General features: G+C 46.1%; 1 protein-coding gene across 6 annotated transcripts in view; it reads right to left on the reverse strand.

Annotated features, from left to right (window-relative positions):
- The window catches only part of GRHL2 (grainyhead like transcription factor 2), a 196,607-nt gene that overhangs the window by 66,241 nt on the left and 114,332 nt on the right, over positions 1-16,034 (reverse strand). For all 6 annotated transcript variants that reach the window (XR_002343689.1, XM_005662935.3, XM_021090600.1 and 3 more), the window contains exon 8: positions 14,413-14,507. Coding sequence is in view for 5 of the 6 variants with exons in the window: in XM_005662935.3 (XP_005662992.2) it covers positions 14,413-14,507 (95 nt within the window). In the remaining variant the exon portion in view is untranslated. The remainder of the gene's footprint in view (positions 1-14,412; positions 14,508-16,034) is intronic.

Here is a 16,034-nt window from a genome sequence, read left to right on the forward strand (position 1 = left end):
GTCAAGCACAGAAAGTTCTTTTTAACTTCAGTAGAAGCTCTGATTATGTAAAGAAATGCTGTCGACAATTGATCTGTCAACCTGCAGTTAATGAATGTTGTTTTCCATAATTCTTACAGCACCTACTTTATTTTCTAGGAAAATTTTAATTGAATCAGGTATACCCAGGCAGATAATAGGTACAATTTTTAATTTTGTCATTGGTTCAAAGATTGATTAGGATAGAAAGATATTTGTAAAGGTACTAAGACCTTTCCAGAAATAGAAGCCATCTTATGACAACTGATAGTTTTTAATAAAATCATTTTTGACACATAAATTGCAACCCCCCTTTTGTAGTTCCTACTGAAGAAAAGTGACTACGCCCAGGTTATCATACCTTAGTTGTGCATTATGTGTATCGTAAGACTTGTTCAGATAAGGACAGAAAAATGGGCTTTAGAATTGCTACATTAACTTGATAGTAACGCCCAAGGTTTTTCTGAGACTTGCTATTAAAATAGAGAGACCAATCTTGATTTACAAAGCAATTTGGGATTTAAAAAATCATAAGGTCCATGATTTGGTGGAGAGTATCTATTTTCCTCTTTCAACAATTGTATTTGTATTTTATCTGACTAAAGACTAAGAAACCTACTTATTTCCTAAGATTGAGAATCTCAAGCGCTCTTTTAAGAGAAATTACATACACATAAGCCTCCAAATTACAGGGATATGGCACCATATATCAAGAAGTCAGCATTTTCACTGTAAAACACAATCTATAAATATATATTTGTAAGTACGCTCTTGCCAGTTTCTCTACTCTATTTTCTTCTTGGTTCCTGGAATTATTACAGACCTTAAAGATGGTTTTCATTTCAGCATTTTTTTTCCATTTATATAATTGCATTTGGTGCAAGTGCAAAGCCACATTGAGAGAGAAAGACAGACTAAAAGTAAATGCTTTTAGCAGGTGAAATCTCAGTGTCAAGCAATTTTTCATTTCCTCCATCAAGTGTCTTCTCATCATGCCACAAAGTTAAGACAGCAGAGCATCGAGACAGATTCCCTGCCCTCAGAGAGCCTGCAGTTTTGTTGAGGATCTAAGAAACTTCTAGATTCCCTGACACCCCCATTTCTATAGCACCTGTAATGAACAATTTGAGCTGATGATCTATTGCTTTATGTTCTCCTATAGAAATTGTGGGTGTGGGGAAGTTCCCGTCATGGCACAGTGGTTAACAAATCCAACTAGGAACCATGAGGTTGCGGGTTCTATCCCTGGCTTTGCTCAGTGGGTTAAGGATCCGGCGTTGCCGTGAGCTGTGGTGTAGGTTGCAGATGCGGCTCGGATCCTGGGTGGCTATGGCTGTGGCGCAGGCTGGTGGCCACAGTTCCGATTGGACCCCTTGCCTGGGAACCACCATATGCTGTGGAAGTGGCCCTAGAAAAGGCAAAAAGGCAAAGAAAAAGAAAAAGAAAAAGAAAAGGAAAGAAAGAGAGAGAGAGAGAAGGAAAGAAAGAAGGAAAGAAGGAAAGAAGGAAAAGAAAGAAAGAAAGAAGGAAAGAAAGAAAGAAGGAAAGAAAGAAAGAAGGAAAGAAAGAAAGGAAAGAAAGAAAGAAAGAAAGGAAAGAAAGAAAGAAAGAAAGAAAGAAAGAAAGAAAGAAAGAAAGAAAGAAAGAAAGAAAGAAAAAGAAAGAAAGAAAGAAAAAGAAATTGTGGGTGTGAGCAGAGATATACAGTTGGTTTGCTCACACAATCTACCGCATATTCTTTTAATTCTTAATATTCCCCATTTCCAGAACATCCTGAGCTTGTTCCCAGTCGCCAGCTCTCCTGTGTGCTCTGCGCTCCACCTCAAGGCTGTCCCCACAGATCACCACATGCCCGCTCCTTCTTCTCATTCAGATTTCAGGCCAGGTCCATGCCTCAGAGATCCCAAACTTGACTGCCCCACTTGGGGCTGTCTTCCTCCTTCTCCTCCCGCCTCAGCCCATGACCAGCACACCCAGCCGCACTGCTCTTTTCTGGTTTCTCTGTAACACTTAACGTTATTTGGATTTATCTTGTTGTTTATCTCTTTAGTGCTTAGTTGTCTGTCTGCTCTGAGTGTCTCGAAGCCCATAAACAGAGGGCTCTTGTCTGCCTTAAGCTCACTCTTTTTCCAGTGCCAGGCCCATGGCAGACACTCAACAAATATTCATCCAATGAATTAAGAGAAAATTACTTTCTACATACACATCTTCCTCCTTATCTGTGCTCTTACTTTTCATAAGCGAAACCTCCTAAAAGCCAGGATTGCTCTGAGTAGCCAAAGCTGTCAAGATAATACAGCAGGAGTTCCTGCTGTGGCTCAGTGGTAATGAACCCGGCTAGTATCCGTGAGGAGGTGGGTTCAATCCCTGGCCTCACTCAGTAGGTTAAGAATCCAGTGTTACATGAGTTGTGGTATAGGTTGCAGATGCAGCTCAGATCTGGTGTGGCTATGGCTGTGGTATGGGCCTGGGACCCCTAGCCTGGGAACTTCCATATGTCATGCGTGCAGCCCTCAAAAGACAAAATAATAAGAATAGAGCAGAGTTAGCTGCTCTGACCAGACTTAGCCCCCCAAAAATGTTATCTATCTGTATACCAACAAACACAAGTTGAGCACCAACTACATAATCAGTATGAATGTATATGGATGTGTGTATTATGCATATGTACGTATGCTACTGGAGATGCTATATATAAATGTTATGAAAGATACACAAGTCTATATCTCTCTTTTTCCCTCAAGGAAAGCCATAGTATCATCTTTCATTGGGGTGAAATGTATATAAATAGGAACGAAGTGGAATATCTCAGGCTATACATACTGGAAGAACTTGAAAAAAAGGCCAGAACTCCACAAGGTGAGATTTCCTATTGGAGTCTTGAGCTAGAAAAAAAGAGAGATGGGGAGTTCCCATCATGGCACAGCAGAAACGAATCCAATTAGGAACCATGAGGTTGCAGGTTAGATCCCTGGCCTTGCTTAGTGGGTTAAGGATCCGGCATTGCCGTGAGCTGTGGTGTAGGTTACAGATGTGGCTTGGATCCTGTGTTGCTGTGGCGTAGGCCGGCAGCTGTAGCTCCGATTGGACCCCTAGCCTAGGAACCTCCATATGCTGCGAATGTGACCCTAAAAAAAAAATTTAAAAAATAAATTATATAGGAAAAAGAGAGATGGAGCAGAAGAAGAAAGGACATGCAAGCTCTCAAAAGCGAAGAGGGGAGTTCCTGTTGTGGCTCAGTGGTAACAAACCTGACTAATATCCGTGAGGATACAGGTTTGATCCCTGTCCTCACTCAGTGGGTTAAGTATCTGACATTGCCATGAGCTGTGATATAGGTCGCAGATGTGGCTCAGATCCCACATTGCTGTGGCTGGCATCTACAGGTTCAACTGGACCCCAGCCTGGGAAGCTCCATATACCACAGGTGTAGCCCCAAAATGACAAAAAAAAAAAACCTAGAAATATGCAATATCAATTTCTTTAACGCAAAGCTATTTCTAGCCTTTTTCATCTTGTAAACAAGGCTGCAGTGCATGCCCGTCAACATGTGCACATATACATTATTGGCTGTAAGTACAGGCCATGTCACCGACTCTTTTTAATATTGGACTATTTTTACTTTGGACTTCACTGAGATTGCCTTCCTCGAGGTCGGCCTGCTCAGTAGCATCCTTATAAACAGGGGTATGCATCCAGGAGGCCTTGCTAAAATGTGTGCAAAGTCTGCCCCCCTAGAGTTTCCAATTCAGTGGCTCTAGGGTGGGAGGTCTGCGCACCTGCATTTCTAAAAAGTTCCCAAGTTGCTGCCTCTGCTGTTCACAGAGGCTCAGGCTGGGAGAAACCACACCTATAGCACAGATTTCAATGGCCGCTTCCTCCTTCTGTCATCTTCTCCCTGCCCCTCTTCTGTCCCTTCTTTACTGACCACCACTTCCTCCTCAGGTTCCTCTCCCCCACATCCCCTAAATGGGTGGGTCTGAAGTTCCCACCCTGACCCCCTTCTGCTCACCCTCCAGTTCTCTCCTCAGCATCTCATCCCTCCCGTGGTGTCTGGCATCCTCTCTTTGCAGGCCACTCTAATTTCTCCCCGAGCTCCTCCAGCCCGACTCTTCCTGTGCTGCGCAGTCTCTGTTCCCTCGTGCCTCGTCCTTCCACCTGAATCCGTTTTCCAACCCCCAGGCTTCCAAATTCCACCGGACCCCTACAACGCTGACATGTGCCACACCCGCCCTCCAGGCTTCCCCAACCCCACAGAAGGGCGCCCTCTACCCTTCTGAAGTCTTTAGAAGTGACTTTTTTTGTGTGTTTAGGGGAGTTGCGTATGTGTGTGCATATGTGGGTGTGTGTGAGAGAGAGAGAGAAAGCAAATCTGGCAGAACACAAATAATGAGTCAATCTAGTGAAGGGAATGTTGTAATAACTGTATCATTCCTTTAAATTTTCAGTGGCAATTTTTTTTTGGGGGGGGGGGTCTTTTTAGGGCCACACCTGAGGCAAATGGAGGGTCCCAGGCTAGGGGTCCAATCGGAGCTACAGCTGCCAGCCCACACCACAGCCACAGCAACACCTTATCTGAGCCACATCTGCAACCTATGCCACAGTTCATGGCAACACTGGATCCTTAACCCATAGAGCGAGGCCAGGGATCAAACCTGTGTCCTCACTGATCCTAGTCAGATTTGGATTTGTTCCTGCTGAGCCACAATGGGAACTCCTAATTGGCAATTTTTTTAAATAAGAAATTTTTAGTTAAATTTTTTTTTAATAAAAAAATAGGGCTCCCTCCCTCTCCAGAACTCTCCCGCCACTTGAATTCTGTTCTCATTAGAGTCTTTGTCCCTTTCTCACATGACAGTCATTTACAGATGTGTCTGAGTTCTCAGCCCAGGCAAAATGTGCTCTGAGAGTGGACACTCTGCTTGGCTTGTTCGTCTGTGAATTCTCACTGTCTGGCCTGGCCTAGCATGTGACAAGCAGCATGGCAGGTGCTTCGAAGGGATGACGGCCCCTTTACCACAGAGAATGCAGAAGATGCTCAGACGAGGTCCTCACAGTAAAACAAGGCAGGGTGGAGAGAGCACATGTTTTAGACAGACATTCCCACCCAATGTGGGAATCCCAGCTCTGCAGTGCACGCTTAGGTAAGCTAGCTACCCTCTCTGGGCTTCATTCTTCATTGTTTAAATGAAAAATGATATCGACTTAACATAGGAATATTGGAGTTCCTTGTGACCCAGCAGATTAAGTATCTGGCCTTGTCACTGCCATGGCTCCCTGCTGTAGCACAGGTTCGATTCCCGGCCCAGGAACTTGTGCATACCACAGGAGCGGCCAAAAAATAAAATAAATAAGATTATTGCATAAGGTATATAAAGCACTGGGCAGAGTGTCTCATATATGGCAAATACTGAATGAATATTAGCCATGGTGCACAAAAGGAGACACACACACACACACTTGCATTTCAGACTGTGAAATCGAAGTCTGTAAACAAATTCTCTGCACACACACACGAGTTTATGCATGTAAGGTACAGAGCCCTCAGCAGAATTTGAGCCAGAAACCATGGGGTACCCCCATCCCCCTTTCTAACAAAAGATCAAGCCATTGATATCTTTGGTGAGATGCTTTCCAAAGATTATTTCTTCTATATATGAATTAACTCCAGCTTTATAGCTTTTCCTGCCATCCACTACCTTATAAAACTGGAACAAAGGCCTGGCTTTGTTTAAGTTCCGTGCCAGAGACTCCAGCAAACGTTTACCTTTCCCTTTGAAAGCTTCCTTCTCCCACGCCACACCCCAGCAGACACATAAAAATGCCATTTGCCCTGCTTTGCGGTGTGTATCTCGACCTTTCAAGACCCCTCCCAGGAGCCTCCCCCGCCCTCTCTCTGCTTTGGAGACCCTGGAAGATGCCCTATAACTTCTTCAACCTTCCATATGATGACTCGTGGAAACCTGGCCCCTATTTAGGCCAAACATGGAGATGGACTTTGTCTTAATCGGTAATCTCCGTCAACCCCATTTCACCCGGACGGCCTGGCAAACAGAAAGAAGCCTCCCTGGACGGCTGACGGGAGGCGGGGATCAGTCATGAACTCAGATGGGATGGGTCCTCTGTCCATCCTCAACATGAGTATTTACACATCTTCCCTTCTCCCTGGTGTCCAGCACCGGAGTTTGACAGAAAGAGAACACAGTCGACTAAGCAGCATCCCCTTGGACGGCGAGATTCATCAGGACAACGGGAACTGTAAAGTTCTAAAGCACTGGGCTTGACACACAGAGCGCCCCCCTCCCTGCCCCCCTAAAAACTGATGGAGACTTTTAGACCAAAAGGAAATATTGAGAGAGAGAGAAAAAAGGAAGGAGGGTGAGAAGTAATTGGGGAGAATGTGAACGGATCCGCTCTGATGTGATGCTAAACTCCAAGCCGGTCTCTCAATGAGCATATCCTTATTTTGCACAAAAAGAAACAGGCTAATTTGCAGGGTGCAAGAAGGTCAGAGCACTTCAATGTTCTCCTATGTACCAGCTGTGGTCACAGCGCTGCCATCTGCACCATCCTGTCTTCGAAGCTGCTAAAATTGAGATCCGAGGACCAAGATGCTGTTTTCCTATCTGTTGGCATCTGATGGAGCAGAGAACAAGGCTTGGCTTGCCGACCACCAGTTGCACCCTGGAACGACAGCACTGGGCAGAGAAAAGGTTGCCCCACACAGGAAGAAAGGGAAGAAACCTAGACTTCATAGGACCAGAGTAAACCACCCAACGTGAGAGCTCTAGTTACATCTCACAACATGAAGTGATTCATGACACATGCCGTGTCAAATGCCCTTCCACCCAGGGCAGAAGCAGGGCAGTGCTGGGGCAGTCGGTCAGCTTCAGTGTCTTCCTTAAGGATGGGATTGCAAAGCTAGAAGAGAACTTTTATTTATTTATTTATTTATTTATTTTGGTCTTTTTGCCATTTCTTGGGCCGCTCCCACAGCATATGGAGGTTCCCAGGCTAGGGGTCGAACCAGAGCTGTAGCCACCGGCCTACGCCAGAGCCACAGCAACGCGGGATCCGAGCAGATTCTGCAACCAACACCACAGCTCACGGCAACACCGGACCGGATCGTTAACCTGATGAGCAAGGGCAGGGATCGAACCCGCAACCTCATGGTTCCTAGTCGGATTCGTTAACCACTGCGCCATGATGGGAACTCCAGAATAGAACTTTTTACTCTCAGCTTTCACGTCTATTTTCATGCTCAGAGAGCTGATTCATCAAGCACTCTCATGTCTCCATCCCTCAGAAGGGTCTCAGTTCTCCTAAGACATCTGCTTGGTATTGGTGCAAAATCACACACAAAGGCAATAAATAAGGCAAAAGTACTAGGGGAGGAGTTCCCGCCGTGGCGCAGTAGAAACAAATCCGACTAGGAACCATGAGGTGGCGGGTTTGATCCCTGGCCTTATTCAGTGGGTTAAGGATCCGGCATTGCCGTGAGCTGTGGTGTAGGTTGCAGATGTGGCTCGGATCTGGCATTGCTATGGCTCTGGCATAGTCTGGCAGCTATAGCTCCGGTTAGACCCCTGGCATGGGAACCTCCGTGTGCCTTGGGTGCAGCCCTAAAAGGACAAAAGACAAAAGACAAAAAAACAAAAGAGGTTCTAAGGGAACTAGGGCCCAGAGGGAATAGCAGCCTGTATCCTCTCATCTTGCATTTTCTCTCAATTTCAAAAATTACATGGAAATCTCTTTTGTAAACGCAATTCTCCTAAAGCATCCAAAGTGAGAGGTAACTATCTATAAAATAAATGTTGCTTTTGTGCGAATATTTACTTCCAATTTACCAGCTTGGTAAATGCAGGTTTTCATTTATTGTGTTTCTCAAGTTGCAAACATAAAGCAGAGAGACACTGTGAGCCTTCTGCAACTGTCGTTCTCTCGAATAAAAATCATCCTTCTTGCTTGGGATTTTTTTCATGCTGTGCTTCCTGCATGGTATTGCAAGAGGGCCTCTACTGTTCATAACAGGAAAAAACTTAAATGACAAGTGTATAGAAATAATGTACAAGAGTGAAAATGAAGAACAGGATACTAGGGTAAGAGGCTGGAGCAAAGTGAGGGAAACAGAGAATAAATGTGTAAGGCGTGGAGAAGAAAACACTGCTGTGTCTCAGAGTTGCAATATTAGAAAGCATGTGTTGATCTTTGATTACTAGGGAGCGAGGTAGTAATTAGGCAAATGAGATCACTCATGTCTAGGCTAATATACACACTTACACACACACTCAGCTGAAGAGAGCAAGGGATCCCCCCCCAGTGCTCACTCCCATATCCATTCTGGTCAGTAACAGGTATGACATCAACAGGGAATGTACTAGAACAACGGGCAGGAAGAGACCTGCCTGCCGGAAGTAGGGGCTCCCCACTTTTGTTGGTGGGGATGGGGGTGACAGAGCCTGGCAAAGGCAGGGTGACTTGATTAAACTGCTTTGCTCAAGAAAGTGGGGCTGATCATTTGATGTCTTTTTTTTCTGGACCCACGTAGGTTGTACCCTATACTCTTCCTTTGAGTAGGAAAATCATAGTAGCATTCTTTGGTCTAAAAAAAATTTGCAGATATCCCTCTGTCGGGGATGGTTTAAGAATCCCGACTCCAGACTCAGAGGGACATGAATTCAAAGTTCACCTCTTCCCACTTGCCTAATCTTGCAGAGCCCGCTGTGAAGAAAGTTGATGTTTGGTGGGATCAGAATCCGAGATGCGTCAGGAAATGTGCTGCTCTGCCTCTCGGCTCCCCACCCCACCTGAACCAGTTCTCGGCCCTGCCCGCCCCCAGTCTCACCATACCTATCTGTTAACAGGGATGAAAACATCTGCCTTGCCTGTGTCCTTGACCCTCTCTAAAACTGCAACAACTTCCGCTCTGAAAGTTCTTTCCAAACACCAAAATGCCAGAAGAACGTCACCGTCTGATTTTGCGAAGCACAGGGTCCACTGGGCTCCTCGCTGGAAGCCCCTCCAGCAAGTCAAGAGAGAGGGTGGAAGGGGGCGGGGTAGACGTCGCACCAGGAGGCAGCACCTCTACCTCCGGAAGCAAAGGTAGAGATAGAATTCCCTAACATTGAATTATAATATGTTCTCTCTTTATAATTTTTTTTTTCTTTTGTCCTTTCAGGGCTGCACCTGCAGCGTATGGAGGTTCCCAGGCTAAGGGTCAAATGGGAGCTACAGCTGCCAGCCTACGCCAGAGCCACAGCAACTCTGGATCCAAGCCGCCTCTGCGACCTACACCACAGCAACGCAGGATCCTTAACCCACCGAGTGAGGCCAGGGATTGAACCTGCGTCCTCAAGGATGCTAGTCAGATTCATTTCTGCTGAGCCACAATGGGAACTCCACATTCTTTCTTTAAACCATAGTCAGGAGGATGGGTGAAAAGGAGACTTGCTGGTTTGCTTGACTATGAAGCAGTGCTGGTGGTGAAGGAAGAGGAACATCTCACTGACTCAAGATCATTCCAAAAGGCTTGGCTGTAGCGGGATTAAGAAAGGATTCACGGGCAGAAGCCGCCTTCATCTTAGGTAGTTTATAAACCACAAGCAGGGCAAGGCATAGAAACGGGGAAATTGCTACTGTGTTCCAGTGAAAAGGCACAAAAAGGAAACCCGTTTCTCAAAGCACTAAGTAGCATCTTAATGCTCAAGTCCTTCTCTGTGGTCGCAAGCGAGCGGCCTTTGTAGCACACGAAAGCTGGTTGCATCTTGACATCACTGTGAACAGAGACAACGGCTCTGGACAAAAAGAAGGGGCCTCATTTCAAGAATCTCCTTAGAAATCGGTGAGGAGGGGGAGCCTGTAATTAGGGTTTTGTGCTCCTGCTCTGGCGGTGATGTCATCGCCGGGGGGAAGGCGGCGGTCCCTGCCAGGAATCTGAGCTCACCGCTCTTCAATAACTCAATAGGATCTTGCGTGGGAATTTCTCATCTTGGGGATTAGTGACCAACAAATCTACTTTGTAGGTACCCGTGCTTGGCTAAGCGGAGACAGGAAAATGGAAATGACCTTGTAAATGAGAGTCACGTGAAATAATGTAGCCCTGTGGTCCGCCCCTTAGAATCATACAGATGGGACCGTAATAATCCGGTCCAACCCTCCCTGTTCCCCTTCTCGCCACTTCTGAGCTGAGAAACTGCAGCTCAGACGGTGGTGAAGACACACAGCTGGCTATTCCCAGGGCCAGGACCAGATGTGGTTGCCTGAGCCTAGTTTCAGTGCTTTCTCTTCCCTATCACCCTCGGTCCCTCCCCAATCGACTTCCCAGCTGGGACAGCACGGATGCTCAGAACCTTACCCACCTGGACGCCACCTGAGTCATTCCCAGGCACCCAGGGACACCGGGTCACATGAGCTTCCAGACTGAGCTGACCCTGAGGGAAAAACCAACATCCTGCTGGAGGCTCTGCTGCCCGGTGTCCCTGTGCAGAGACGCTGTGGCACAACCAGCAAAACCGGTTCTGGGAGGAAGAACTCTGCAGAATCCTGCCAGAATCATGCTTCAATGGAGACTGGCAATCTGAAGTTTAACCTCCAGCCTCATTTTAACTAGTAGTGTTAACACCGTCCCTGGCCAAACTTATTCCTATAATTAAATTAAACTAAATGCTTCCAGTTTCCCGTTTTTGCCTTTCTTCTGTTCCCGCTCCACGGGAGGCGAGAAGAGAATGCAGGTCAGCAGCAAAAGAAAACAGTAGTGTTCTGGAAAAATCTATAAACCTTATCATCGGGTCTTAATGGTGCATATTGTGGGAAGACTACCAAACATGGGACCGTTGGATTTTTTAAAATAAATGCACCAAAATCAAATAACCAAATAAAAGCTATCTTGGAAAGACACACGGTTTTCTCAAATGATGCTGCTATGGCTCAGATATATTTGCAATGTCTCTTTGGATATTGTCTACTTGAAAGCGGGTCACGTGCAAAAAAAAAAAAAAAAAAATCTCATTTTTACCCTGGGAGTGGTATTATCCAACTTGTGGTGTATATTTACATTTGGACCCAAGTGATTTCTGATGTTTTTTTAAAACAGCTTCAAAGATCAAGGTTTACCAGCATTACAGATGTTCTGAAGGTAGGCACAGCAGCTCCCTGTAACAGCGGCAACACAAGTCAGCCTCTGTGTGGCCTGGAGCCAAAGGAGCCAGGGTTTTTTTTTTGAGGGGGGTGTCCTGACTGCCCCATTGCCCCCAGCCACACTGTGTCACCCTCCTTGTATTGCTACTTTCCCCAACATTGAAAGCCAGTAAAGGCGCAAACCACATATGTAGCTGACTGACGAGGCATGACTGGGTCATGAACATGTCCACAAGGGCCAGGGAAGATTCCAGAATGGAGAAGCCTAGAGAAAACACTAAAAAGAACAGCCAGTACCTCACAAGAGCCACCCATGGCCTTGTAAACCCTCGGGCTCATGGTTGCCTGACTCGCTAATTATCCAAAAGAATCTGGAAAACTTGACTTGAAAAAAAAAAAAAAAAAAAAACCTCCTCTTAAATCTGGACAAACTTTTTTAAAATTTGGAATATAAGTACATACAAGCATGACACACATGCATATATACGTTCTGTGGACGACATGAAGGCTGCAGGTCACACACTTGTACGCTCTGGCGACATAAACCAAAACATCATGTGACAAATGAACAGCCCCAACCCTGAAGCCTGCAAGTGATTTCTGTGTGGGTGTTACCAATAGGAACTCAAAATGAACACAACTGCTCACGAGAAGATGTCCTCAGCAGGAGCATCACAGACGGTGCCACCACAAGAAGATGCATTTTGTGCCTTGCTTTGCCAAAAACCTTTATCTCAGCCACGCAATGTTAGTTTTTTGCAGTCTGCTTATTATGAAGTCAATGGTATTTTAAAGAAAAACCTGGAGTTCCCATTGTGGCTCAGCAGAAACCAATCCAACTAGCATCCATGAGGACTCAGGTTCACTCCCTGGCCTTGCTCAGTGGGTTAAGGATTCGGCAGTGCCAGGAGCTGTGGGGTAGGTTCCTGCATTGCTGTGGCTGTGGTGTAGACTGGCAGCTACAGCTCCAATTCACCCCTATCCTGGGAACCTCCATATGCCACGGGTATGGCCCCCAAAAAACAAAACAAAACAAAAAACAAACAAAAAAGTAAAGAAAAATCTTATGCTCTGCAGGTTGAAAAAAAAAAATCTTCTTAGCCTACCTCATAAAATGGATTTAACTTTTTAAGTTTTTTCTTTAAAAGCCCTTCTGGTATTTTGGTGAGAATACTTGGAACTATTTTTATTACTTATCGATTAACCCAGACTGCAAACAATGACAACTACCGAATAGTAGTTACTGAAAATATGTATGAAAGAAACAAGTTTTTTCACTACAACAAGCAAGCACTGCCATTTGGCAAAGCGTATGTGAGCTTAAATTGGTCAGCCTGGAACAATGCACCTGCCTAAACACACAGATTTCGACAAGAAAAGTGAAAAATTAAATTTAAAAATAAAATAAACAAGAAAAGTAAGCCCTACCTATGGGAAATGAAAGCAAAGTCAACTCAAGCCCAAATTAGCTACTTCCCTGGTTGACCACAGAGCCACCATCATTCAAGATGTCCCTTCCGGTTTTATTTTCTCTAAAAGGTCCTTATTTGACTGGTAACAGTCCATACATTCACACCCCCCCCAGCACTTATCATCACATTGCATAATAAGGAAAATTAGAGCTGCAGTTACAGCTCACATTTCCAGCTTGCTCTGGCTTGACAGGGCCCTTCCAAGGATAGAATCCCACTGCCTTCCCAGTGGATGGCTCTGCGTGGCCTGCCTCTCACTCCTCACCCTGCTGTCCAGCTAATGGCTCCCCTTCTGCCCTCAGAGCGCGGGATTTTCACACGTCACCCTCCCAACACATGCTTGGTTCAGCAGAGATAACCTGAAACATTGGCGGGTTTGGGGGGTCTTGCGTGGTGTGAGGCAACAGAGGCCCAGAGAGGTCAGATGACTTGGGTCAGGATTCCAACCCTGGCCCCCTACTGCCTTCTCCTTATGTAACCCAGGAAGCTGGCCTCGGGAAGAAGGGGGCCCCAGGAGGAAGCCTGGGGCCAGGGGGCGAACTTCAGATGGAGGTAAGCGGAGCCTGGGGGCGTTTTCCTGCATTCCACGTGGGACCTGAGCTCCGTGGCCTCGCAAGGCCTCGCTCCTTCTCCGGGAGGCACAGAGCCACTGGAACGTTCTCCCAGCTGCCCCAGCGCTCCGTTTCGGCTTGCCCATTCAGGTCACCTCTCTTGGGCCTAAAGCCGATTGCATTTACTTTGTTTTATACATGAGTGAAAGGAGACACTGAGCAATTCATCTTCTCCAAGTCAGGCCCACAGACTCCCAACCCGTTTCCGCTCTCTCCCCCGCCCTCCCCTGCTCGGGGACAATGAAGCATTGACAGCAGTTGTTTACACTGACCTTTCCATTAATTCGAAGACAAAGTCATCTAATGCCCTCCTAGATGGTACATAACTGAAGCAGAAAACAAGCTTAGGGGTCATGTGGGACCTTCTCGTTAGTGCAAAAGGAGGATCGAGAATCAGAAGCTATGAAACACAGGAAGAAGAGTGAGCCCAGCAGCCGGTTTCGGTTTTCATAAACTCAGAGACTGGTGGCTGGAAAGCAAATCTGAGCCTTGGCCAACCTTGCTTGTGTTACTCCAGTCAGTGCAATGGTGGACATCTATCCTTACTCAGGACACACTTGGCCAGAGATTCTACTACTGCCCTTCTTAACCACGCTGGCACCAGACAGAAATTAAAAAAAAATTTTTTTTAAACTTTAAGCTTTAGGTCAATAGAAAAGAAAGGGCTCAAGGTCACGGTGGCGGCTCTACCTCAGGGAGTGAAGTGCAAAGACCCTGCTTCCTGCACCCTCCCTCGACAAGGTTATCCTGGAAGGGGACCGGGAGGCACACCCAGCCACTTACCTGTGCAAACAGCAGCTCTGAACACCTTGCTATCTCTGAAGGTGGTGGCAGTTACGTGTTTGGGGAAATTGCGGTGCAGTGAGAAAAGTCTGGCCCAGTCCTGCCAGCCCTGAGTGCTAAAACGGGGCTTGGGGGGCTGGTCCATTCTGCGGGAGGCCGCAGAGGAACAGTACACCCTCTTTCTCCTTTGCCCCCCAAAAGGCGATTTAACTGTGCATAACTGAGTATGTGTGACTTTCAGAGAAAGGTAATAGGTTCGATTCCCTTGTGTCCGGCTCAAGTTAACCAGTCTTTCCCTAGTTACAGAGGCTTTGATGAAAGAATCCTCTGCAGAGAAAGGACACGTTATTTAAAAGGTATGACCCCTGAATCGACGCCACTTTTGCACTCACCTTGGCCTCTTCGTTCACGTCCCAGGTGAAGGAAACGGCATTATACGCGATCTCTTCAATGTTGCCAATCGTATTAAAGCTCTCCTTGTAATCAGCTGTGAGGTGAAATAAGAAAAAGGTATGGAAAAGAGTCAGCATCACTGGGCAGCATGGAGAGACCTATCATTTTCCGATGGGGAACCTGCAACTTCACCTGTTCCTCCGGCTGTCTCCATGGCAACAGCTAAGGATGGGTGCCTGCTGACAGTCTTTTACTAATAGTCACTCTATAAAAATATATGTTCCTCCATCAAAAGCGGAAATCGAGGTGAAGCAAGGTTCCTAACTAATTTGTTCATCAGTTTCACGTTTTACTCGGTTTATAAATTAAATTCTTCTCCTCCGGTCTCTTGTCATCTACCCACTCCCTCTCCTACTCACTTTTCTGCCACTTAGTTTTGCTGGCGGGGCCAGAGTATTCCAGAGAGATCGTTTCACAGAACAGAATAGTCTGTTTATCAGCCAGGCAGTGTCTTCAGGGCTTTTGTGAAGAAATCCAGGAGAGAGCAGATAAACGTACTTTTTACTTCTTTAGGGGAGTTCATCATATTCAGCTATCACCACCTGTCCATTCAAGGCCCTCTCTTCTTTATGCAATATTTATTTACTCCTTTTTATCCTCACTCTCCCTCCTACAAACACAAAAGCTATCAATGTGTTTGCTGTGTAGTCTTATGAAATAAGTTGCCTTGATTCGCCTGTGTACAGAGCATTCATTGTCACACACACAAAAAAAATGGTCTATGACTAGGGTTGCCAGATTTAGCAAATATGTGGAGCAAACTTAGCCTTAAAAAGTTTGTTGTTTATCAGAAATTCAGGAGTTCTTGCTATGGCACAGTGGTTTAAGAATCTGACTGCAGAAGCGCAGGTTGCTTCTTCCCCAACTGGGGGCAGTGGGTTCAAGGATCTGGTGTTGCTGCAGCTTGGACTTGATCCCTGGCCCAGGAACTTCCATATACCACAGGGTGGCCTAAAAAGAAAAAGGAAAGGAAAAAGGAGGAGGAGGAAGAGAGGGAGGAGGAGAAGGAAAAAAAAAAAAAGCAGCAAAGAAAAGAAATTCAAATGTAACCAGGTACCATGTATTTTATCTAGCAACCCCAGCTATGAACCTTTTCAGATCAGACCACATGGCTGGCTGCATGCCTGATCCCAGCTGTGGCTGCAGAGAATTCCGTGGTGACCATCAGCCACACGTCCCTCATCCCCTTTCCCCAGAAAACGGACCTGTTAGTGGTGTCAAGCTCTCTAGTACCACAGACAACACTGGAATAAAACCCTTGTTCCTCTGTCTCCACCACCACTGCCTTCATTGGTCTTCTTCTGTCTGGACATCCTAGGCTCGCTCCTCACTGCTTTCTGAGGTTTTAGCTCCTGCTTACCATCAGCACTGTCCCCCTCCTCTTGGCCTCTGTAGCTCTGACTCCCTGCCTTCCCACCACCCCTTGCGTACGAAACAAAGCGGGGTTGTCCTGCTTGGCCAGCATCACAGTAATCTTCATTGGCCTTTCTTTTTTTTTTTTTTTTGAGGTCCAGATCAAATTATGTGATCACCTCCTCACATCTGTTCTAAATGTCCATTA

This window comes from Sus scrofa, chromosome 4 (assembly GCF_000003025.6).
Source record: "Sus scrofa isolate TJ Tabasco breed Duroc chromosome 4, Sscrofa11.1, whole genome shotgun sequence".
Classification (NCBI taxonomy): Eukaryota; Metazoa; Chordata; class Mammalia; order Artiodactyla; family Suidae; genus Sus; species Sus scrofa.